The following is a 24648-nucleotide window of genomic DNA, read 5'->3' as shown; positions in this document are numbered from 1 at the left end:
TGAGGTATTACTGTACAGGAAGACAAGGAGAGGATGAAATGAAACATTATCACAAGGTTACGACACTGCTGGGCTCTCCACCAGGCGGGCAGCTCTGATGTCGGGCATCAATCTAAAACACTGCACAGTTTTTAGGATAAGATGAATTATGATTTTGATAATGGCCGGAGCGACTCTCTAGCTGTCTCCGCCCTGAAGGCCGGTTTCGACTAGTGGCGAGTCGCAGAAGGTCACCAGAGTGATGAATGTGTCACAACAGCGGCAATTATTTTCCATTCGCAGAGACCCTGGCCGAGGCAGGACCACGATAAAGACGCTGAAGAAAGAGAGAGCCATTGAGAGCAAATGGGAGCAGTTTGTTTCAGCCAAGGTATCCCTCCCTTATTTACTCCTTTAATTTTAAGAATTTTATTTCTTCTTATTATTGTTATGTGAATTATTTATTTTTATTTTATTTTATTGTATTTACATTATAAAGCACAAAGTGTGGCAATTTTGGTATTTATTAAGACAATAAAATAAAATAAGATAAAATAAAAATAAATGTTTTGGGCAAGCAGCAGCCTCCAAAACTGAAAAATGAAGCCAACGCAGAAGTGCTGTAAACTGCAGTTCCACTAATGGCCACTTGAGGTTGCTCTGAAAGCGAGTCAATCCCCACAGACCTCCACGTTAAGATGCCCAGCCTCACAGCAGAAACAAACATGTTTACAGCCTGGTACAAAAAACAGTTTTGGTTTCTATAGCTAATTTCAACATTCCTGACGACTGTATAGGGGGTTGGATTTTTGTATAACTCACCCGTTTTAATTCTACTCAGGCTTACAGGTGTACATAATTAAAGGCAGGGCCGCTTTGAGTGGCAGGAGTTCTGGACTCTCAGTCAGATCCACCCCTCATTCATCCCACAGCTCCACCCTCTCGTCCAAATATGGTTACCGGCTCCAAAAAACAAAATGCCAAATTTGAGGCTTCAAAATGGGTCCACAAATGAATGGTTGATGTCACAGTGGCTGCTTTCATTATTTCATACAGTCTATAACATGAGGTCTCAGACACGGTCAAGAAGTCGGAAAGTATTAAAACAACTCTTACCTTTCTTGCATTTCACACAGCACTTAGAAAAAGTCCCATCCCCCTCCTCCTGCAACTCCAACTCCCTCCCTCCTCCTCCATTATGTCCTCATTACGTCTATGATAGACGTAGGCGTTGGCATGGTAACGTTAGATACACGGAAGAGGAGAACGAGTAACGTTACAACCAAGACAGTCAAACACAACCCCGGAGTTTTAAAACTCAACCGCAGTCAGTGATGACTGATGAGTTTTAGAATAAGGTTACAGTGCTAACGTTAACGATAGTAGCCTTAACGTTACTAGTAAGTGGAAACGCACAAGAAAGATAACGTTAATGTTTCAGAGGCTATGCTACAGTAGGCTAACGTTAGCCATTGGCAACTGGATGCTGTGTTGTCATATATAACGTTATAGCCTATGTTAGAGGCAAACTAACGTCAGATACGGTTACATCAGTCAGAGGCCTCCTTGTGGGGAAGACAGACAGGACGCCAACCAACTCCAACCAATCACTGCATTCGGTCCGAATGCAGTGATTGGTTGGAGTTTTCTTAGAACCATATGAGAATGGTATAATTATGAGTTTTTATCTCTGGTGGAATTCACTTAAATTTTAGTGTGCCGTCAGCTTATTAACAGCATTTTAACCGAAACAAAGAAAAGCGTCGCTTTAATAGAGGGAGTAACATGGGTTACAGTCTTTTCATGGGATTTGCTGATAATAACAAAAACAAAAAAGTTTAAGTTCATTTGATCAAGAAAAGATACAGTGAAAATGAAATAGTTGATCAGGACCAGAATATACACTCAAAAAATAACAGAAAAATTAAAAGCATAAAAACACACCACAAATTAATAACATGGAGTATTTCCAGACTCACGCTTTAAGAATTATCTTCATGCTCCAGCATAAAATAATATTTTAAACAAAAATGTGTCTCCAACTTTGTGGCAACAGTTTGGGGAGGACCTTTTCATGTTTCTGTGCAAATAGTAAAGTTCATAAAGAAATGATTCCCAGTTTAGGGCACCCATTGGCTCACCTGGTAGAGCAAGTGCCCCATGTACAAAGGCTGCAAGCTTGATTCCAATTTATGGCCCTTTGCTGCATGTCATCCCCCTTTACTCTTCCCCTTCATGCTAAAACAACTGCCTATTAATTTAAGACAAAAAAGCCTTCAAAAATATCTTAAAAAAAGAAACAATTCTCAGTTTGGTGCGGAAGAACTTCACCGGCCTGCTCGGAGCCCCGACCTTAACCCCATCCAGTGCCTTAAAGATAAAGTGGAACATCGACTGCAAGCCTTATAGCTCAACATCATTGTCAGACTTCACTAGAGCCACTTTCCCACTGCACAAAGAACCTACCAACACAACATCTGGCTTTTCACTGCAATGGGAAATGTTTTAATTGGCATTCACACCTGAGTCAAATGACTCTGCAGTAGTCACAGGTATTTATCCCCTCCACCTCCGCTCGACACTGATGGGAGCACAATACCTGTGTGAACGTGCTAACATCTTTCAAAATAGGTCTGCACCGAGTTTGAAAGAGAAACTTAATAAGTAAGAGATGTTTAAAAAGAAGTAACCTCCATAACGTTTTTGCTGACCTGTTTTCCCGCCTGTCCATGACATCAAACATGGTCTACTGGCAATTGGAAAGAAGTCTGTAGACTATTTTTAGTGGGTTTACCTGTGTTTAAAAACCCGCATGCACATGCTAATTTTGGTAGAACATGTTTATAATGCTCTTGTGGCTGAATAGGACCAAATTCCTGCAGCCAACTTCCAAAATTTGGTCAAACAGCGTGTTATAGCAGCACATTAATACCCACGGTTACAAAATAAGATGTTCAAGAATCATGTAAGATAAAGTGGAACATCGACTGCAAGCCTTATAGCTCAACATCATTGTCAGACTTCACTAGAGCCACTTTCCCACTGCACAAAGAACCTACTAACACCCGCTAACATCTGGCTTTTCACTGCAATGGGAAATGTTTTAATTGGCATTCACACCTGAGTCAAATGACTCTGCAGTAGTCACAGGTATTTATCCCCTCCACCTCCGCTCGACACTGATGGGAGCACAATACCTGTGTGAACGTGCTAACATCTTTCAAAATAGGTCTGCACCGAGTTTGAAAGAGAAACTTAATAAGTAAGAGATGTTTAAAAAGAAGTAACCTCCATAACGTTTTTGCTGACCTGTTTTCCCGCCTGTCCATGACATCAAACATGGTCTACTGGCAATTGGAAAGAAGTCTGTAGACTATTTTTAGTGGGTTTACCTGTGTTTAAAAACCCGCATGCACATGCTAATTTTGGTAGAACATGTTTATAATGCTCTTGTGGCTAAATAGGACCAAATTCCTGCAGCCAACTTCCAAAATTTGGTCAAACGGCGTGTTATAGCAGCACATTAATACCCACGGTTACAAAATAAGATGTTCAAGAATCATGTATGGGTGTAATGTTTGTGTGTCCGAATACTTTTGGCCATGAAGGGTATTCATTTTCTGCGTCTGTCCCCCCGAGTTGTGGACAAACTCTGATCTCAGCAGAGGGTTAGAATTTGCCCAGAACTTATCTTTCAAAGTCCTCTACCTGCCACGCTCTGCAGAAAGACAGGAAATCCTGCACTGTGATACCTACACTCACAGGTGTACACTACACACACACACACACACACACACACACAGAAAAAAGAGAAAGTCAGATGCATTTACTCGCTCATGCTTGAGCACTACTCTTAATAGACTCTAAACCTTAATCTTGATGCACAGGCACACTTACTTAAACAGTCAAACATGCATGCTTACACTCACTGACTGACTCAATAAGTGAAAACCATCTACACACACACACGCACACACACACGCTTATTCCTCGGGGGATGGCTGTGTGTGGCAGTAGAGGACATTTGGAGAGCTGTTGCTGCTGTTGCTGAAGTGTTGTGCTTCCTTCCACCCTGATAATTAGGCTGATGGGAGCGTCACACACACTTAAGGCCCCGGTCTTCTCTGACAGACAGGCGGGAGAGAGGGAAGGGCATAGGGGAGAGAGAGGGGAAGGAGAGACGTGTCTGGCTCCTTTCTCTTGCTCATATGTCGTCCTCAGTTGAGAGATGGGTCTCTACCTATGGGTGTGCGCCAAGCTGCCGCCTGTCAGCTTGTCTGTGTGTGTGTTTGCATATTTCAGTACTTATGAGGATCAGATGTCTCCACAAGGAGCTGATATAAATTGAAGAATTTGCCTCAGGCTTTAAAGAGAACGGATTTTGTTATTATAGGAGCGTTTTGCCATTTTCTGGGCTTTTTAGTTGTTTGTTGCTTTGCTTTACTTTTTCCTCATGAATAACTGGCCGAACACAGATGGCGAGACATCACACTGAGATATTTCTAGCGTGGCGAAAAGTGGAGCTTGATGCAAAAACAAAACATTCAAAGATCTCAACCGTCAGTAGTTAGCGCCAGGTTTTGGTCAGTCCCTCAGAACTAATATCAAGAGCCTCCAGTCTGTGCTGACATTCAACAGTTACACACAGAGAAAAGAGGCAATTATGGATTCTCTGTTGACAGTGACCTCAATAGATGACAATGAAAGACGGCCATTAGAGACAGTAGTCATTAGTGACATGTCTGTGCAGCCAACTATACGGTGTTTTCACCACAAATATCTATCTTCGACTGAAAGCAGCAAGTAATGGCTAGTCTTAAAGTGATTTCGAAAGGCAATCTTGGAGATGAAGCAAACAACTAATAAAAACGATGCAGGTTGAGATACAGTGGGTAAACCAGGAACATACATCACAACATCTAAATGCTACCACTCCAAGAGAACACTGTTCCAAGTTTTGATTACATACAATATGTAATTTCCTGCCGTGAGAATTCTCTCAATCAAATCAGTAACAAAATACGGAGCAATGCCGTCATTGCATAATCACACAGAAAGCGTTTTAGCAGCCACAGGCGGCTTTTTGCAATAGTTTTTGATGAGAATAAGCCTTTTGCTCGCTGTTTTTGCATCATGTTTCTGCGCTTTAGGCACCTGGCCTTTTTGCAGAAGCACTCTGAACTCCTCAAGTTGAAAAAACTTCAACTCAAAGCGGAAAAGCGCCTCGCGACATCTCTGTTTTCGTCATCTTTTTTCCCATAGTCTGATGGAATGATTTAAGAAGAGACCCTCCTGTGGTGGTCACGACAACAAGTTTACAGTTGGTAAACAATGGAGGAGAAACTGGTGGTATACCCAGAGCTATACGGCCCGGCGATAGACAGCAGGTTGTCAAACCGCCCCTGAGTCATCCTAAAACATGCCTGGAAACGGCCATCATGGAGGAGAAGCTCCTGGACCAACTGGTGGTACTCCCCATGACCCACCCTCTTTTTTAGGGTCTCATGTACCCACACAGATCTCTGTTTATCACCCTCAACCAGAGCTACAGCAAGTGCCCTCTGCCTCAACATTTTAGGGGCTAGATACTGATTACTGTCAAATAACTAAAATGAATAAACTGTACATTGATTACACAGGGAGGTTAGAAAAAGGAGGTGAGTCCTTGGTTGCCTGGTCGCTTGGCATTTTGCAACCTGCAAAACGCTTTCTGTGTGATCGGGGCCTAATGATTCCTTCGGTGTTCATTGTTCAGGAGGTTTTTCCTGGGAGCCAAATTATCTGCAGAGGTCTCTTTTTTTCCAAAACAAACACATCATGGGATTAAAACATGTAAAAACACTGAATAAAGCAGTAACTTGTTTAAATTCAGTGTGTTTCTGATGCGGTTTGGTACGGCAGGGGCTGAAGCCGAGCTGCCGCTAAAGCTTGCTTAACTTGTTACTCTGATTTAAGATCGAGGTGTCCAAATACTAAAATCCTTCATCTGATGAAAACATGCAGTAAAAACAACCAAGCTCTAAAAGTAGTGTTGTAAAATGTGGCTTAAAACTGGATAAAAAGTCAATTTATGACAGCCTCAGACAACACAAAGGGAATTTATGCCACAGCAAAAATGACCGTGTCCTTGAATAAAATTACATTTGTGTCTGGGTTTGAACATTGTTGGAAATGTTTGGGATAATAAAGGTACACATTTGACATTTGAACTTTAAAAGATAGTACAAATAAAACAACCTCTCCTCCAGAAAACTGACATGTTATTTAAAAGCATTAACAAATCAAAAACATCAGTCCATAAATTATATCTATCATAACATAACATTATCTAACATCATAATATTATCAAAGGGTGGATTAGAATTAGATAATTAGGTTAGGATTTAAGAAGTAAGAGCGACTTCGCTGTAATCTTGTTTGTCAGAAAAGCTTTGTTCTACTGACCTCTATGGGCTGAAAGTCTGAAGTCTGTTGTGACCAAAACAACTGTTTGTTGTCCCTGCATTCTGTTTTTAGCTGATAAACTAAACACATGCTGTCTTTTTTTATTTTCTAAATGTGCACTACCTTTTATCTCGTCCTCTTTTCCCCTCCCAAAGCCTCAGAGAGCTCATCCAAAGCGCCCTCGCAGCTCCTCTGCGCGCCTCCACACCCACAGGATGTCGTCCTTCATGAGTGTGGGCTCCCTCTCAGCCCTCACCTGCACCACTGTGGGGAGCAGCATGTCCTCTCTGGTCCCAGCGGCTGAGGAGAACACGGAGACAGAGTGTCCAGGAGCAGCAGAGGAGACGGACCGACTTCCTTCAGAGTGTGAGTTGTCAAACAGGCATCTTAACAGTAATACAGTTGTCAAAATGAGCACATGTAAGACAAGGGCATGTTTGCACGCTGGCAGAAGATGTAAATGTCTACAGTCTAAATATATAAGAAACATTTCAATGTCAAACATTAATGAAGGTCTTTGAGTAACGTATGCAGGGGTGCATGCAGTCTCTCTCACCCACCCATCTCCTTTTTGTTGAAGGAAAGCGCAGCACAGAACACACCCAGTCCATTTCTGAGACACACAAAAGCACAATCACACCAACGTTTGTCTGTCTATGCTCATAAGGATTATATTCATTCACCAAATCCTAAGAGATACCATGGGGTATAGGTTGCTCTGAAAGTGTCTGACACACACGTCTTAAGGTACACCTCTTCTTCTAAAGATCTGAAAACACGCCAGAAGCATTATAAGGTACATCAAACCCATTTGGGTTCAATACCCGGCTCCTCCAGCCCACATTTGAAGTATCACTGGGCAAGATGCTGAACCCCAAGTTGCTCCCAACGGCTGTGCCATCAGTGCGTGAGTGCATGTGAATGTTTAAGGCAGTGATTCTCAAATGGTGTGCTGTGATGCCAATCCAGGTGTGCTGTGGGATTTTGTGATAACCACACATTATTATTGCAATAATCAACTGGGCCTATACAAAAAGTTATGAATGACTTTTTAATTGACTGTATCAGTATGTTGTGCACACCTATTGCCTAATAAAGAGGCAAACTCTAGCGAAAAAATTTAATTTATTTTAATTTAAAAAACCTTCACAGGGAACCTATTTGTTGCTGTTTGTGTGTGAGAATTATACTAAATGTGTGACACATCAAAAGCCCTGATTGGCAGCCAGTGTGAGGGATGATAACATTTAAAGGAGACAGCCGTGAGTGGGACAATGGATCACTTTATTGTACGGAGCAAATTACAACAAAGCACCAGCAAAGACGACCTACTAGCTAAAAAAAAGGAGGATAAAAACAGTAGACAGTATCATGAAAACTAATTTTTTATTGTCTTATGTCATGGTAAGAGATAGAAGCATTATAGAAGCTGTTGTGCACAGTTATAAATACAGGTGTGCCTTGAGATTTTGGCTGCCCTTTGCTGTGTCTTGGGCACAAAAAGTTAAAAAAAAAAAAACCCACTGGTTTAAAGTGAGTAGCAGGTGGCACTTTGTACGATAGCCTCAGCGAAAGTGTGTCAATGTGTGTGTGTCAGTGTGACTCCATAGCATAAAAGCTCTATGAGGGATCGAAAGACTAGAAAGGTGCTATACAAATGCAAGTACATTAGCATTACCTGGTGACCAAAGTCAGTGAGGCAGAGAGGACAGATGGAGATGCAGATGTTCAGTGAGAGCGCGCAGCAGGGGCAACAGCAGACAGCTGACGTTAGCTCTGTTAGCTTTGCTTAAAACTTTATGAACAGTACAGTTGTAATTCTGAAATGCCAAATAAAAACAGCTATCACTGCCAACAGATATACAATACTAACTACTCTATCCTATAGGACTTGCACACGTGACCACATCACCACAGTCCTCCACGACCTTCACTGGCTGTCCGTTAATCACAGCATACACTTTAAGATCTTACTCATCACCTACAAGACCCCTAACAATCTAGTTCCTTCAGATCTCTGACCTCTTTCATCAGCACTCCCCCTCCCGTTGTCTCTGCTCTACTGATGCCAACCTCCTTCAAATACCCAGGACCAAGCACTGAACCTGGGGTGACAGGGTGTTATATAATCCATCCATCCATTTTCATCCACTGGGTCACAGGGGCAGCAGGCCAAGACAACCCCTGCAGACGTCCCTCTCCCTAGCAGCACTACCTAGCTCCTCTTGGGGGACCCCAAGGCATTCCCAAGCCAGATGAGATATGTAATCCCTCCAGTGTGTTCTGGGTCTGCCCCGGGGCCTCCTACCAGTGGGATGTTCCCTGAACGCCTCTAACAGGAGGCGCCCAGGAGGATCCTGATCAGATGCCCGAACCACCTCAACTGACCCCTTTCGACACAAAGGAGCAGCGGCTCTACTCCAGGTTCCCTCCAGATGCCTGAGCTCATTACCCTATCTCTAAGGCTGAGCCCAGACACCCTTCTGAGGAAACTCATTTTGGCTGCTTGTATCCATGACCTCATTCTTTCAGTCACTACACAGAGCTCATGACCATAGGTGAGGGTTGGGACATAGATGGGCCAGTAAATCGAAAGGTTCGCCTTCTGGCTCAGCTCCCTCTTCACCATGACAGTCCGGTACAGCGCATGCATCACTGCGTCAAACCACCTATCCAACTCAGCCTCACTCGTGATACTTGAACTCCCTTGCTGGCAGTAACTCTCTCCCAACCCATGACGATGATGTATTATCATTCTACATCTTAATCATTGTGTTGTCACGTCAGATACTAAAAACAAGCAAAATAAAAGCTTAGACCCCTTGATAGTTAGTAGACCCCATAACAGCAATTAATTAACACAGCATATGATGAGCTGTACTTTGTGATTTTCACCTACCTGGAAGAAAAAATAGAAATAGAAGTGAGGTGTCTGGTCCCCAGTGGCTTACTGCTAAACAGCCAGCGAAATTGGTGTTATGTAGTGTTATGAGTTATTAAAATATAAATATATAGAACATTAATTGGAGGTATTTGTGGTGCTGGATGGGAGATGTGTTGGAGGTGGGCTAAAGAGCCACATGTGGCCCTGTAGCTGCAGGTTGTCTACCCCTGTACCAGGAGAACAAAAGAACCAGCCCTACCAGTCACTCTCCATGAAAACACCCTCACCGTGAGGACAGGAAAGTCAAGATTTGTTCACAGAAAGAGAGAAGTTTCATGAACACACACACTCACAGGAAACTCTGTTGTCATAGAAACAGCTGTTTGACATGAACTTTTGATCACAAAGCCTTAAAAAGTCACTTTATTCCTGCGGATAGAGAGACAGCTTTACAAAAGAAAAAAAGAAACGTGATGGCACCCGAATTCCCTGTCCGACGACATCAACACACACACACACACACACACACACACACACACACACACACACACGCACACATGCACGCACACATACTCTTAGCCACCACCTGCTGAGTTCGAAATGGAAACCAAAATAAGAGCTGGGTCTGTTCAGAACACTCCTCAGCTGGGTGATCAGAGCCTTTCTGCCAGGGCTCAGCCCTCCTGTGCCCTGCGCTAGCTCCCAGAGTGCACTGCTTCAGGCTTCAGAGCGAAGTATAATTAGTCATCTGATCTCCCCCACCACCCCCGCCTCCTGTAGATTACAGGTTTCATATCATTACCTCCTGATGAAAGACTGTTGAGCTAGCCGTCGCTGCCTGAGTCATTGTCGGGTTGTTGTTTCTTCTTTTTGGTCTCCATTACTCTCTTGCATCCCCCCCCCCCCCCCCCCCCCCCCCTCCCTCCCTCCCTCCCTCCTGCGCTCTCGCTCTAATCATAAAAGGAGTCCAAAAATCAAAGGATTAATTCAGCGCCATTGGTTTAAAGCAATTAACTGCTGTTCAGGCTAATCCCCAGAGTTATGTCTCAAATCCAGAAATTGGCCACTGGAGATGTGCTGCTCTGCCCACACTACATTGTTTTGCCTGGTAAATGAATTTGAAAGAGGAGTTCTATACTTTGGGAAAAAAAAAAAAAGCAAAGTAGTTTTTCAAACTCTTTGATGAAAAAAGGGAATTGTAAAAGTTTGAATAATTAGGAGATTTATCTTTGCATTTCAATGCCTCCCCCAGTAGTTTTTTTTAGCAGCACAGATAGTTAATCCGTCGCATTCATTTGGGATAATTAAAATAAGAAGTCTATTTATTCAATCTAAAGCCAGCCAATTTGCAAAAGTTATTGGCTATTACATTTTTGGCTGCAGGTTTTTATAGCTGTTCCTCGTGAGAAATCAAGCTATACATTTTAATAAGCGCCTCATCTCCCTGATTTGCCACAGTGTGATTAATTTTGTCACAGCCCATAGAGAAGTTGAATCATTTAGGCTGGTATTTAACATTTTAATGGATGCTTTATACTCTGGGGAAGCTTGTGAAGATTTATTGTGTCATCGCTGTGTGTGACATCTATGTCTAAACTAGGAGATGATGCTTTAGTGGGATTACAGGCAGGATGAACTTTCTCAATCAATTTCATGGTGTAGTGACAGTGTGGTAACAGCAGGGGGAGCTATGGGATTATATATGAAAACAACACAGACGACACATTTTATCTTCATACTGTAACTTTGTTATACACTGGGGCAATGCATGCATCACAGTGATACTTGCAGGAGCTACAGTTCTTCTCATATTTTTGGATTATCATCAAATTAAAAATCACTTAAACACATTAAATAACAGGTCAGATGAAGGTTCAGGAAAACATGTAACAGATAGCAATTTACTAACATATGGTGCAAATGGCTCATAGCCAGAAGCTGTAGTTTCCATCCCTTGTGGCCTCCATCCATCCATTTTCATTTGCTTATCCGGGGCCGGGTCATGGGAGCAGCAGGCCAAGCAAAGCGCCCCAGACGTCCCTCTCCCCAGCGACACTTTCCAGCTCCTCCTGGGGGACCCCAAGGTGTTCCCAGGCCAGATGAGATATGTAATCCCTCCAGCGTGTTCTGGGTCTGCCCCGGGGCCTCCTACCAGTGGGACGTGCCCGGGACACGTCTAACAGGAGGCACCCAGGAGGATCCTGATCAGATGCCCGAACCACCTCAACTGACCCCTTTTGACTCGAAGGAGTAGCAGCTCTACTCCGAGCTCCTTCCGGATGTCCGAGCTCCTCACCCTATCTCTAAGGCTGAGCCCAGACACCCGATGGAGGGAAGTCATTTTGGCTGCTTGTATCCAAAATCCCATTCTTTCGGTCACTACCTAGAGCTCATGACCATGGTCCCCTTGTGGCCTGTGATACCTTAAAACAAAGCAGCGTATACTTCACCTTGACACAGTTGTGAACATGATTTGTGAGTGGAGATTTTTTAATTTTAAGGATTTTTTTAAGGTCTAAAGTGGTAAAAGTGTTCAATATTTCACAAGAAAATATGTTTAGCTATTAGCCTCTCACCCACTGTCAGCTGGGATAGGATCCAGCCCCCCCACGACCCCTAACAGGATAAGCAGTCACGGAAAATGAATGAATGAATGAATGAAGAAAAGTGTAGACAAGCTTTTTGATTTCTACCTTAATGATCCTGTTGGCCCTCACATTTATCTTTGGACCCCTTTATGGGATCCTGACAGCACAGGACATGAAATCTGTCAGGCACAGCTGAAGGCAAGCTTTATTTATTTATTTACACAGTATATTTCATTCACAGGGAAATGCTCAAAGTGCTTCAGCTGAAAATGAAAAAGGAAAGAAAGACAGAGAGAACATAGTGACAGCCATTCACAACAAGCACACATGAAGGAGCAAAAATTATTCAATTACAAAGGATGAAAAACTCTTTCAGGCTGCTTTTAAAAGAAGTTGGAATTTGGGTGCAACTCAAACTCATCTGAGAAGTAACAACTAAGAGCTGCTTTACCCATTTATGAATAATACCGTTGTTCAGCAGGTATACCAGGTGACCTTAGAGGTCATCAGGCGATGTTACAAAATTCAGCTCCATTACAGCTCACAAGGTTCACTCACATGACGCCAGGATCAATCACACACAAGACTTTTTTTGTGGAGGCTTTATTGTCTTCACAATTTATTGTTTCTTATCTGTGAAATTAAAGTAAATGAAAGCTTTGTTTCCACTGAGGGAAATGGTTTCAGTTTACAGAAACAGACAGGAGGTCTGCGTCACCATAATGTGTATTTACATCTCTGGGGAGATGCACGTCAGGCTACGACCTACAGTAGGTTACGGCACTGATCCAACGCAGAGTTATAAATCCTGCTTAACAAGCAGAGTGTACGCACGTTGTGAACCTGCATAGCAGGATAATGCTGCACCATTCTGACTTTAGACCAGGTTTTTGTTGGTCGATGGCGCAATCACTTTCTGCTGCCTCAGAATAGCAACATGCCAACAATGCACCTGAACACACCTCATTTTAAGACCTACACCCCCATGATTAGACAGATGGGTGCAAGTACATTTGGTGCTTACACAAAGTAGGCACTTGCTGTGACAATGAAAATGTGCGCCTCTTTGTGCCTGACCTGACATCTGTCCAGACCCAGAAACCCTGCCTTCCTTCAACTCCACATCATGTGATAATGATAGCTGTTGCTGTACAAACCCTTCTAATCACGGACAATTAGAAAATTAGAGCTTGAGAGAGTTATAATTTATAATTAACCACGTGGATACAAGAGCAGGGAAAAAGTTTAATTACAGTTTTTGTCTGTTTGTTTTTTTCATTTCTAGGTCTTCACACGCTGTCAGATGTCCACCAGAAAGTCAAGACAGAGAGCCAAATCTCACAAACCAGCAGGTAAGTTCAACTTGCAATATACATTTTAACAGCCCTCTATCTCATGACTTGTATGTCAGCAGCCTGAAAGATAAACATGGAATAAAAGATTACAACCCAGCCGTCATCACCAGCCCTCTGCCATAAATCCTAAATCCTACCCCTGACTGCTGTTGCTCCACAGGGCAGGGCTCTCATTATGATTTAGGCACTTGCAATAACTGTAACAGTAGCCCAGGCTTTATTTCCCAGATCAACAGCAGGTAATCATAAAGAGGACAAAAGTCCAAGCCGTCATGACCGGGGCTATATTCCCGTCACCCCGGCATGATCGTGTAAAGAGAAGAAGCCAGCGACAGCAGCAGCTCAACCTGCACTCTTCTCACGCTCTCTGCGGTGACAGCCCTTCAATTTGTGCTTCTATTTTTGGTCCCCTTCATCTTCATTCCTCCTCTGGCCTATTCAGAGTTTTAAAGGCAGTGATCTGAAAGACTATGTCAGGAATTTGCTGCAAAGCGTCAGTGGAATTGTGTTGTGACTGAGGGGACAAAAGGGCAAGCTGTAAAATGTTTATCAGCGACATTTCATCTGTGCTCTCTACCTGATATTTACCTTGGCTGTTAAAGGTGTGATCACATGATTACCACCATTCAATGACTGATTACATGTTCCAGATGACTGTTTTCTCTCAGCCGGCTTTCAGTAATTACGGGTTTGTGCCAACAAGGTCTGCGTCAACATTTGTGCTTCAGATGGCTGATGATTCAAAACCTTTAAGTACATGTTTATATGCATTTCAGCTGTTTTGCATTCAATCCAAACAACAAATATAAACACAGAAAACAATTGTACATAAAATACAATAGCACATGAAAGTCAATCGAACAATTAGCCCTACAATACATGTGAAAGTGCTTCAGTCTGTTAAATGCTACATTTACAAACAGAAAACCAACAATAAATGGCACCATTAAACCAGCCTTACTAAATACTATGCGAATAAAATTGTCTTCAGCTTGTAGGGCTGTATGAGGTCTGGCTGTACTCAATCGCTGTTCGTCTGTTTACCTTCAAAAAGTAATGCATCACAATTTGTACATATCCAACGTATCATGAGCCAAAAAATCATGTAAAACCCACGTAATAGGGAAGGCTATGAACATGCAACCGATGCGCTGACATGAGCAAAGAAGGAAGTAGTCCGTGTAAGGAGTCAGGTTGGGGTGATGGATTGGTCATAGGACTTTCACCCGGGACACTTGTGTTTGGGATGTTGTGAGACCAAGAGAATTTGGAGTAATTTTATGGTAGGTTGTCACCATGTTGCTTTTCCTGAATGTAACCTACATACCTTTAGAAGAAGAAGAAGAAGAAGAAGAAGAACTTTATTTATTCCCAAGGGGAAATTAAATTTTTTTCATTCTGTTGTCACATACACTAGGGCTGCAACTAACGATTATTTTCTTTGTCGACTAATCATTTTATCAAAAAATGTGTTAAAATGTTGAAAAATATTGGTCTGTCTCTCCCAAACCCCAAAATTATGTCATCTAATGTCTTGTTTCGTACTCACGCCAAAGGGTTTTAGTTCACTGTCATGGGAGAGTGTGTAAAGCTGCCAATATTTGAAAGTAAGAAGCTGCAATAAGAGTATTTTGGGGTACTTTATAGTACTTTTCTATGAAAATTGACTCGAACCGATTAGTCGACTACTAAAATAGTCACCGATTATTTTAATAGTCGATTAGTCATCGATTAGTCGACTAATCGTGGCAGGCCTAACATATAACATGTAAAGACAGAGTACACCCTGTCCTCATTATTGTATCTTTCAGGGCTCAACATTTTAGAAGTGGTGGAACTTTTGGTTGCTGAAACTAAATATTATTTATTATTTTAATAGTCGATAAGTCATCGATTAGTTGACTAATCGTTGCAGCCCTACAGTATACACACAGGCCTGAAATACATACACATGCACAAACAGGACCTATACATGCACTAAATGGAGAGATGTCCCATGGCTGCACATGAACAGGCGCCCCAAGCAGTTGGGGGCTCAGTGCCTTGTGAGAGGCGAACTGGCACCTCTCCAGCTACCAGTCCAGGCTCCATACTTTGTCCCTACTGAGACTCGAATTGGCGACCCTCAGGTTCCCAGTTCAGTCCTTATGGACTGAGCTACTGCCACCCCACATTAAGTGCATAATTTAATTTGTGGGTTGCTAATTCAGTTGTTATCATATAAACCGTTGTGTAAGCATACGCTGATAAGGTACTTATAAATAGTCAGTGTATTACCTACAGCCACATACCCACAAAAAATGAATATTGGTTTAAGTGTCGGCTTATTTAGAATATTTTCACCACTTTACTGTTTCGCCTGATGCCGTTATATTGCTCTCTTCAAAGCCAGACTGCATCATCAAAAAAAACAGTCATTTTACCTCACTGAATACAGGAGTTGCTCATCTACCACTGCCTCGATCTGTTTGTGTTACTGTGTGTAATCTTAACTAACCTTTCAAAACATCAAAGTTACACAATAACAGCAAACTAACTGATCGAGGAAGCGGTAGACCAGCAGCTCCTGTGTTCAGCAAGATAAAAGTATTGTTTTTGTTAATGGAGAGCATAGGAAAGTTTCATTTTCAGTTTACTTCCCCATCAGAAGGGGCTAACTGACAGCAAAGTAAAGTGGTGAAAATATTCATAATGAAGAGTACAGTTAAATCACCTTTTTTTAGGTGGCTAAAATACATTTTGCTGCTGCCCCTTTCCACAGCAGTACATTGCTTAGCTTCTGTGGTGGTACTCCTGCCTGCTTCTCCAAACTGGCCGTGCTAACCACCATCTACTGTAGGTAATACACTGACTATGGATCAGTGCCTCATGCAGCCCCACCTCAAAAAATCCAAACTATCCCTTTAAAATGCTTTTGTGAAACAGGCAAGAGTTTATCTGTATCTGGAGAAATATCTCAGGTGACACACTGTAGTATTAATCCCAGTATTAATAGGTGTGACACTGTACCACATGTGACCTATCCCTATTTCAACAGTCTCTTTTATGAACAAGTCTTACTTGTAACCGTCTTCTCTTCCAGTTTGACTGCACCTCACTTCAAAGCACGGCCGTCACCCCAAAGGACGGGCGACCAAACTGGCTCCAGGACAGCGAATAGTTTTGTATGGCCAAAAAGGTGCAACTGCAACCGCACCCATGACTCATATACATGATTCAATAACCTTAATTAACTTATGTAACCTGCAGTTTTTGGCCTGGGTTATTGCATCTGTCAAAATATTATACCTATATCTTATAATGTTTCAGTGTTTCGTTCAAGATAAATAGACGTATAAAGGAGGGACGGTGAACAGCAAAACATACACCCCAACAAAAATATTGTTTTTAAAATATCTGTTATATTAGTGATATTTAAATGTTGATGTTACAGTTATATCTGGAATCAGACAAAGCTGCATGTGTCTTGTTGCATTGCCTCTCATGCACAGACATGTTTCAGAGACAACCGTGAAGCAAAATTAAGTTGTCTGACTATGAGCTGAGAAGTAACTAACCTGCCATTACAGACATTTTGTACGTCACATTTTGTATTATAAAGCTGAGGTATGAGTGTCTTAATTACTCAAAATATAAGGTGACTAAAAGTGGCAACATATATCTAGTTACAGCAACCAAAAGTTCCACCACTTTTAAAATGTTGAGCCCTGAAAGATACAATAATGAGGACAGGGTGTACTCTGTCTTTACATGTTATATGTTAGGGCTGCTACGATTAGTCGACTAATCGATGACTAATCGACTATTAAAATAATCGGTGACTATTTTAGTAGTCGACTAATCGGTTTAAGTCATTTTTCATAGAAAAGTACTATAAAGTACCCCAAAATACTCTTACTGCAGCTTTTTACGTTCAGATATTGGCAGCTTTACACACTCTCCCGTGACAGTGAACTAAATGCCTTTGGCGTGAGTATGAAACAAGACATTAGATGACATAATTTTGGGGTTTGGGCAAGACAGACCGACATTTTTCAACATTTTAACACATTTTTCGATGAAATGATTAGTCGACTAATCGAAGAAATAATCGACAGATTAGTCGACAATGAAAATAATGGTTAGTGGCAGCCCTATTATATGTATGTACAGTTCAAACATACATAAAACAGTAAAGTTATAAACAGTATAAAAGTCACAGCCCTTTCTTATATGTAATCCTGCAGTTGTACAGTAGTGTAGCACAACAGTAATCCTAAATTTACAGACAAATCAACTGGTGAGTTTTAGGTACAGAGCAATGTTCTTGACTCAGTCACCTCACCTCAGTTCAGCTGAACATGTTGCAGACTGGACTGAAGGCAAAAATGCTCCTGAATAAGTAAGAAGTGAAGGTTGCTGCAGCACAGACCTGACAGAGCATCGAGTGTCTGCACAGATCTGTGGGTCTTTGACTTAGAAAAGTCAATGACTGCAAAGAATTTTTCACCAAATATTCAATATGATGACCTCATTTAAATGTATCTTGATTAGTCTTGTAAAATATGTTTTGTGTAAGAAGAATTTGAGTTAATGCACTGTTCAGTTCAAATTAAAGCTGAGCTTGAGCACATTAACGCCATACTTATAATATATACACAGTAGTCAAAAGCTTGCACGAAGACACACTATACAGCATAATCATGAATATAAATCTATGACCACTACTATTAATTAATTAATTGTTTGTCTTTGTGTTTCCTACATCTAGCTGTCCTGCAAAGCCCCTGCTACATATCAGCCATCTCATCAACAACAAGACCACCATGCTGCAGGAGCTGAAAGCTGCCTTTGATGAGCGGGTTGAGGAGATGTCTCAGAGCTACATCAACATCCTGGAGCTCAAAGCCAGGTCCGTCAAACATCCGCAATATTCATTGCCTTATAGAAGCTCAGTTTTAGTAAGTTTTCCAACTTTTGCCAAGAGGGAACTTTAGATATTGGTCCCTAGATTATGTTCACCCAGTTTCATGTGGATCGGTCAAACTTCCTAGGAATAGATCGATTTGAAGTGTTTTTCAAAAAATTCAAAATGGCGGAAAATCGATATAACTGGAAGTTATGGGTTCTTGATGCACATGTGTTCCTCATGAGGAGAGGCATCTCTGTGCAAAGTTTCATGTCTCTACGACATACGGGGCATGAGATAGGCCCATTCAAAGTTTGCAATTTCAATCGGTTGCTATAGCGCCCCCCTTTGGCCATTTGATATAATATCGCTTCACTGGCATCCTCCCATGACCCTCTACCACTGTGCCAAATTTCACATGGATTGACCAAGTCAGTGAGGAGAAAAACGTGGAACAGACACACAGACACACCCACAGAGTTTTCGTCATTATACAGTAAGATACCTAAAGGAATAGTTCCACATTTTTAAAATAGCTTCCTTGCTAGATCTCTAAATCAACCGGGATGACAGTGTTTGTGCTCTGTTATGTCAGTCTGTGTTTAATACATATTTAAATATAAGTCCAATACAATGTGCCACTATAATGTAAACCAGGTGCTGAGTGGACGATAATGTGAGCTCTTGCAGGTTCCTTTGTTTTTAAATTCAGATTTCTTCTCCCACCCAGAGAGAGGTTAAACAACGGTCTCCGGAGGTATCGAGCCCAGAGTCACGTGACCCAATCCCATGGCCTTCCTCATCACATGACCTGCGCGTCCCCAGAGACAGAGGCTCCAAACAGCAACAATAAAAACACGCACAACAACAATATGTGGTATGCAACCTGCTGAAGACATTATCTAATGTGGAATGTGTAGCCGGGGGGATGGGGGGGTTTATTGGGGTGGGACAGAGGTCAAATATGTGTTTGCTCACATCTGTGGGATAGCATTCACATGTCCTATACATATGTGTTAATAGCCACATTAGAGCCAATAAACATCATATTCTGATGAGCTGTAGCATGATGTTATCAGTGACACTGTGGTTTGTTCTGTTATTTTTCTACCAGGCTGTCCACTCTGCTGAGCAGCCTGCCTGAGGAGGTGTGCAGGGAGCGAGCGGTGAGCCGGGTGCTGGAGAAGCTGAGTGGATTTGCAGAGCAGCAGACTCTCAGGGTTCAACCTCAGGTCTTCCTGAGGGTGCTGGGGGGTCTGGAGCCGTGGGAGCTCTGTCTGCCTGAGCTGTGTGTGGCCATCCAGGTACACAGAACACCTCCTCACACCACGTCTCACAAAGGAAATAGGAAAGGAATTGCTGCAACCAATGATAATTCTCTCCTTCGGATTATGCTGAGAAAATGAAATGAAATAATAAACTTACAGATGTTTTTTTTTTTTTTTTCTTCAGTGTATTTATTAAACAGACTTCAAAGCAAGTAATAGACAGTGCAGGTACTGATTGCAAAACAGACGTCTGACATTTTCCAAAGTGTTAAATTTTCAGTCCATAAACAAACATAGAAACAAACAACACTTCAATCACCCCGAAATCACCTTCCCACCCTCCCAAATGTCCTAGTGGGTACATATCACACTTTGTTGAGTGCCAGAAGAGATAAAGAAAAAGAGAATAAATAAAATAAAATAATGAGAAATAAATGAAATGGAAAAAAAAGAAAAAAAATCATAAATCAATTATAAATTAATTATAAAATAAAATAAAAATTTAAAAATAAAGACAAGGGGATAAAAAGAGTTATTGAGCAAATTACTTGTCTAATTTAGAGAGTTAATGTTGGAGAGAAAGGGGTCCCACACTCTGACTGTGTACTTGATTTTTTATAGGTGGAGAAAAGGACTTAATTATAGAAATGATTAGGTCACAATGATGTCAAAGTTTGAGCAAAGTTCTTATAGATATGTTTATAGATGAAGTCACGTATGATAATAAAGATATAGTACAAATCCTTGAGGTCTGAAATCACAAAATCAACCAGCAGTTTGACCATTGTCGTGTTTTCACTGTGTCATTTAGTAAAAATTACTTGGCTAATAAATGCTACGAACAGACAAAACAGCACTGCATGATATAAATGCAAACTAAATTACCGATTTGGTCCTGAAGGCTGATTTTCAAGATTATGGTGACTTTGCAAAAATTAGGGTTTTGTAGTTTGCACAAGTCTGAGATTCAGATTTCCCGACCAAACTGAAATAGTCACAATTAAGTGTAGCATTATGGATCTTTATAAATGGAATCTGGGCAGTTGTGATCCTGTGTTCGGTGGTCTCATTTATAAAACAATGAGTAGGATCCATACTAAAAATGTACGTACAAACAAAAATATTCAACAATTTCTACCATCTGCATTGGCAGTTTCTTGTCTCCAGAATGTTTGTAAGCATAAGCGGTGTACGCCTCTTTCAGGCCTCGTTTTGTGCGTATGCAAGGTTTATAATGAGACCCTTGAGCTGGGTAACATTGTCAATCTGCATTTGTACAAATGTGTGATGCTGAATTTTGATTGCAGTTGGATAACAGATAGAAATTCTCTTGTTCCCACTGTAAATGTTCTCTCATGATGTATTTTCACAGGCTCCATGTCACAAAAAAAGAGATTCTCTTGTGGGATTTTATTCAACTCCTCTGATCTTCCCCCAAACTTAAAGCCAGACAGCAAACGATCAGTTACTCCCACCAAACCATCAATTAGGGATGAGCCCCACTCCCAAAACTAACAGACTCCAGACCCTCTGAACACGCCCCTACCGGTCAGAAATGAGGGGCAATAGATTCTTCCCAGCCTCCAGAGCAGATAGCTGAAGGTGTAATGACAGGAAGCCGACTGATAAATGACACCAGAGGACGGTCAAGTTGGCTCACTGATGTAGGGGGTCAGTGGTGGGGGGTCGGGCACGGTGTTCATTTTCAGGACAGTATGTGGCAGTGTCCTGCTCTGAGGCTCAGAGCTGAATCAAACAGACCACAGATGACTGGTTTGGTTTCCATTTCTGGCTCAGCAGGAGAACACCAGGGTGGGCTGGAAAGTTGTGTCAGGGTTTGGGGTACCAAAGTTTAATCTGGCATGATTGCCAGGAGTTTTTTTACAAAGCCAACAAAGATATGCTCTTAATTTTAATCTACAAGGCAGTTTTTGTCCAGTGTTTCTTACGTCAGTATCTCTGTGATCATCAGTTGTCACATCTCAGTATGACATATTTTTCCCCGTGTCTGCCTCTGTTTAACTATCCCTCCTGCATCTCTCTTCTTCTTTGTCAGATTGCCACAGAACATGTGGTCCAGATGCCCAGGACAGAGTACGATGCCTGGTTGCGTTCAAGGGTCACTCTGCCCCCACAGTAACACCATGCCCCCAAACACCAGGTGAACCACACTCATTAAGACCTGGAGGACGACTACAGACATGGACAAATAGATGAAGGGAAGACAAACACACCAAGGTGGTGAATTAAATGTGAGCTCAAGGCTGAAGCCGCCTAAATTAGCCTCAAAAGTAACGGGGGGAAATGATAAGTGAAAGTGATAAGTAAGAGTTATTTTGCATTTAAGCTGGCAGCACAGACAATGCCAACTTGAAGCAAATCACAGGGTTAATGATAAGTAAAAGATAACATGAAAAGAAACTCAGCAACTCAAACTTAGAAGATGTTATCGTTATTATTTTAAAGTTAAACTCAATTGCTGAAAGACAAGGAAGAATTAGATTAAAACAGTGTCTTTAGGTCCTTAAAATGTCTTAAAATACCTTTAATTCCTTATTTAAGACTAGTCCATACCCATTGAGTGCACAGTTGCCCAAGTACAGTTTCACATGGTGTGTGTTTGGGATACAGGTCATAGGAAATTGCAGATTAAATAGTCAACTGAACCCATTAAGAAGAGCAATGTATTCAGACAGAGTGTTTGTGAATTTGATTGTACGATTGCTTTATTGAAAGTACAGTAGCACCATTGCCAATAGAGGCATAGTTAGTGGGCTAAAACTGTACATTAGTAGTTGAGGTAGCACGTTGAAAGGCAGACAGTTAAAGTGTTTATATGTTGTATTGACTTAAAAGTGGGGCGCACTGGTAGTTCACATGGGAAAGGTGCGGCACAGTTTGCCAAGAGGGAACTTTAGATATTGGTCCCTAGATTATGTTCACCCAGTTTCATGCAGATGTTTTTTTTTCTTCAGTGTATTTATTAAACAGACTTCAAAGCAAGTAATAGACAGTACAGGTACTGATTGCAAAACAGACGTCTGACATTTTCCAAAGTGTTAAATTTTCAGCCCATAAACAAACATAGAAACAAACAACACTTCAGTCACCCCGAAATCACCTTCCCACCCTCCCAAATGTCCTAGTGGGTACATATCACACTTTGTTGAGTGCCAGAAGAGATAAAGAAAAAGAGAATAAATAAAATAAAATAATGAGAAATAAATGAAATTTTAAAAAAAAATTGAAAAAAAATCATATCAATTATAAATCAATTATAAAATAAAATAAAAATTTAAAAATAAAGACAAGGAGATAAAAAGAATTATTGAGCAAATTAATTGTCTAATTTAGAGAGTTAATGTTGGAGAGAAAGGGGTCCCACACTCTGACTGTGTACTTGATTTTTTATAGGTGGAGAAAAGGACTTAATTATAGAAATGATTAGGTCACAATGATGTCAAAGTTTGAGCAAAGTTCACTCAGTTTCATGCAGATCGCTCAAACTTCCTAGGAAGAGATCGATTTGAAGTGTTTTTCAAAAAAATCAAAATGGCGGAAAATCTCTTTCACCGGAAGTTATGGGTTCTTGAGGCAAATGTGTTCCTCATGAGGAGAGGCATCTCTGTGCAAAGTTTCATGTCTCTACGACATACAGGGCATGAGATATGCCCATTCAAAGTTTGCAAATTCAGTGGGTTGCTATAGCGCCCCCCTTTGGCCAATTGATGTAATATTGCTTCGTTCGCATCCTCCCATGACCCTCTACCACTGTGCCAAATTTCACATGGATTGACCAAGTCAGTGAGGAGAAAAACGTGGAACACACACACAGACAGAGTTTTTGTCATTATATAGTAAGATAAATATCAGGCCTTAAAAGCCCTTACATTGTCTTAAATTTGAATGTATGTGCTCTTAATTGCCACAAACATTTCACGTAATTTAATTTACACAGCTTTTTTATTTCTTTTTGTCAAAAAGAATCAAAATCTTCTGCATCAAAGTTCACATTTCTGATGTTACAAATCGTTAAACCTGCCACTAAACCTAATACTCTGCTTTTACTTTTTACTCACACTCACCTGTTGGCAAAATGTACATTAACCTAACTCACTCTAATAACCATATTCCTACATAAAACCTACATCTGCACAGGACCACATACATACTACTTACCTTTATATTTACCTGCAGTGCTTGAATAAAAAAAAAAGATGAATAGTCCAAAGATCACTTTTGAATTTGGTTAAAAAATATCTTTAAAAGTTCATTAAATTTAAGTGTCTGATGCCTGTAGACAGCCTGCAAATGTGCAGGACTTTTTACCCAAATAAGCACATGGTCACACATGTGTACAGGTCGGGATAAACACAGAGATACAGGCACACACAATGAGGGAGAAAGCAGGATGTTTGAGTGGTGCATACCTTTCAATCTACAGTCAAGGGTTACAAAGAGCAACTAAATCCCTTCCTGGATGCCTGCTCACTGTTTTCTAACACATTTCTCTGTAAGTCTCCACAGATGATGTAATTCAGTCATTAGTTCTTTAGTGCTATGTGGCCAAATATTTTTGTGTTTGTCTATTTGTTTGCACTAAATGTCCCAGTGCATCATTTTACTTGCATCTTGCAGCAGCCATTTCAATTGTAACTACCAAGTTCTTCTTTTATTCAGTCTTAACAAACCACTGCAGATGTTGCCAAATATAAAATTCGTTGTAAAAACCACCCCTTCCTGTTTGCAAGAACATTTTTCCTGGAAAGTCCTACTTGACTCAGTGTTTAGACGTTCTGTAGAAGCTTTTCCGAGGCGGTTAGGTTGAGTCACTATCACACACAGTATTAGCTGTCTATAGAGAACAGCATAAAAGGCATTTACATAAAAATATAACAGGCCTCTGTTTGAAATGTTTCTTTCTGCTAAAGTGCGGGGCAAAGTTGACATTAGCGATCCAATGGGACAATGGATGAACAATCTAATATACAGACACTCAGTTGTGCTGTTGAACCCAGTCAAACATGCATGTTGACCTTTAACCCCGCCTCGCCTCCTGATGGGGTTGTGAATAAAAGCGGCTGACCTTCAGCTCTGCCTGTTAGATAAGAATAATGAACTCTCTTTTCAGCGCCTCGACCAGCGTTTTGGGGAAATAGAAAGTGGCTGAAATCATGTCCTGTGAATGAGTGTTTGAACTTAATGTAGCTGAGATGCCTTTTTGTAGGGGAAATTAATGTTT

General features: G+C 41.3%; 1 protein-coding gene across 4 annotated transcripts in view; it reads left to right on the top strand.

Annotated features, from left to right (window-relative positions):
- LOC117253004 (coiled-coil domain-containing protein 60-like) overlaps window positions 1-24648 on the top strand; it is a 73011-nt gene that overhangs the window by 26455 nt on the left and 21908 nt on the right. For 3 of the 4 annotated variants that reach the window (XM_033620322.2, XM_033620321.2, XM_033620323.2), the window contains exons 7-14: window positions 283-370; window positions 6579-6789; window positions 13181-13247; window positions 16333-16428; window positions 18001-18141; window positions 18869-19015; window positions 19253-19442; window positions 21463-21567. In XM_033620322.2, coding sequence (XP_033476213.1) covers window positions 283-370; window positions 6579-6789; window positions 13181-13247; window positions 16333-16428; window positions 18001-18141; window positions 18869-19015; window positions 19253-19442; window positions 21463-21546 — 1024 coding nt within the window. In that variant the 3' untranslated portion in view covers window positions 21547-21567. The remainder of the gene's footprint in view (window positions 1-282; window positions 371-6578; window positions 6790-13180; window positions 13248-16332; window positions 16429-18000; window positions 18142-18868; window positions 19016-19252; window positions 19443-21462; window positions 21568-24648) is intronic. The other variant, XM_078170544.1, reaches the window with a different exon arrangement.

This window comes from Epinephelus lanceolatus, chromosome 9, assembly GCF_041903045.1.
Source record: "Epinephelus lanceolatus isolate andai-2023 chromosome 9, ASM4190304v1, whole genome shotgun sequence".
In the NCBI taxonomy this organism is placed as follows: Eukaryota; Metazoa; Chordata; class Actinopteri; order Perciformes; family Serranidae; genus Epinephelus; species Epinephelus lanceolatus.
This window is presented reverse-complemented; position numbering and strand designations above follow the sequence as displayed.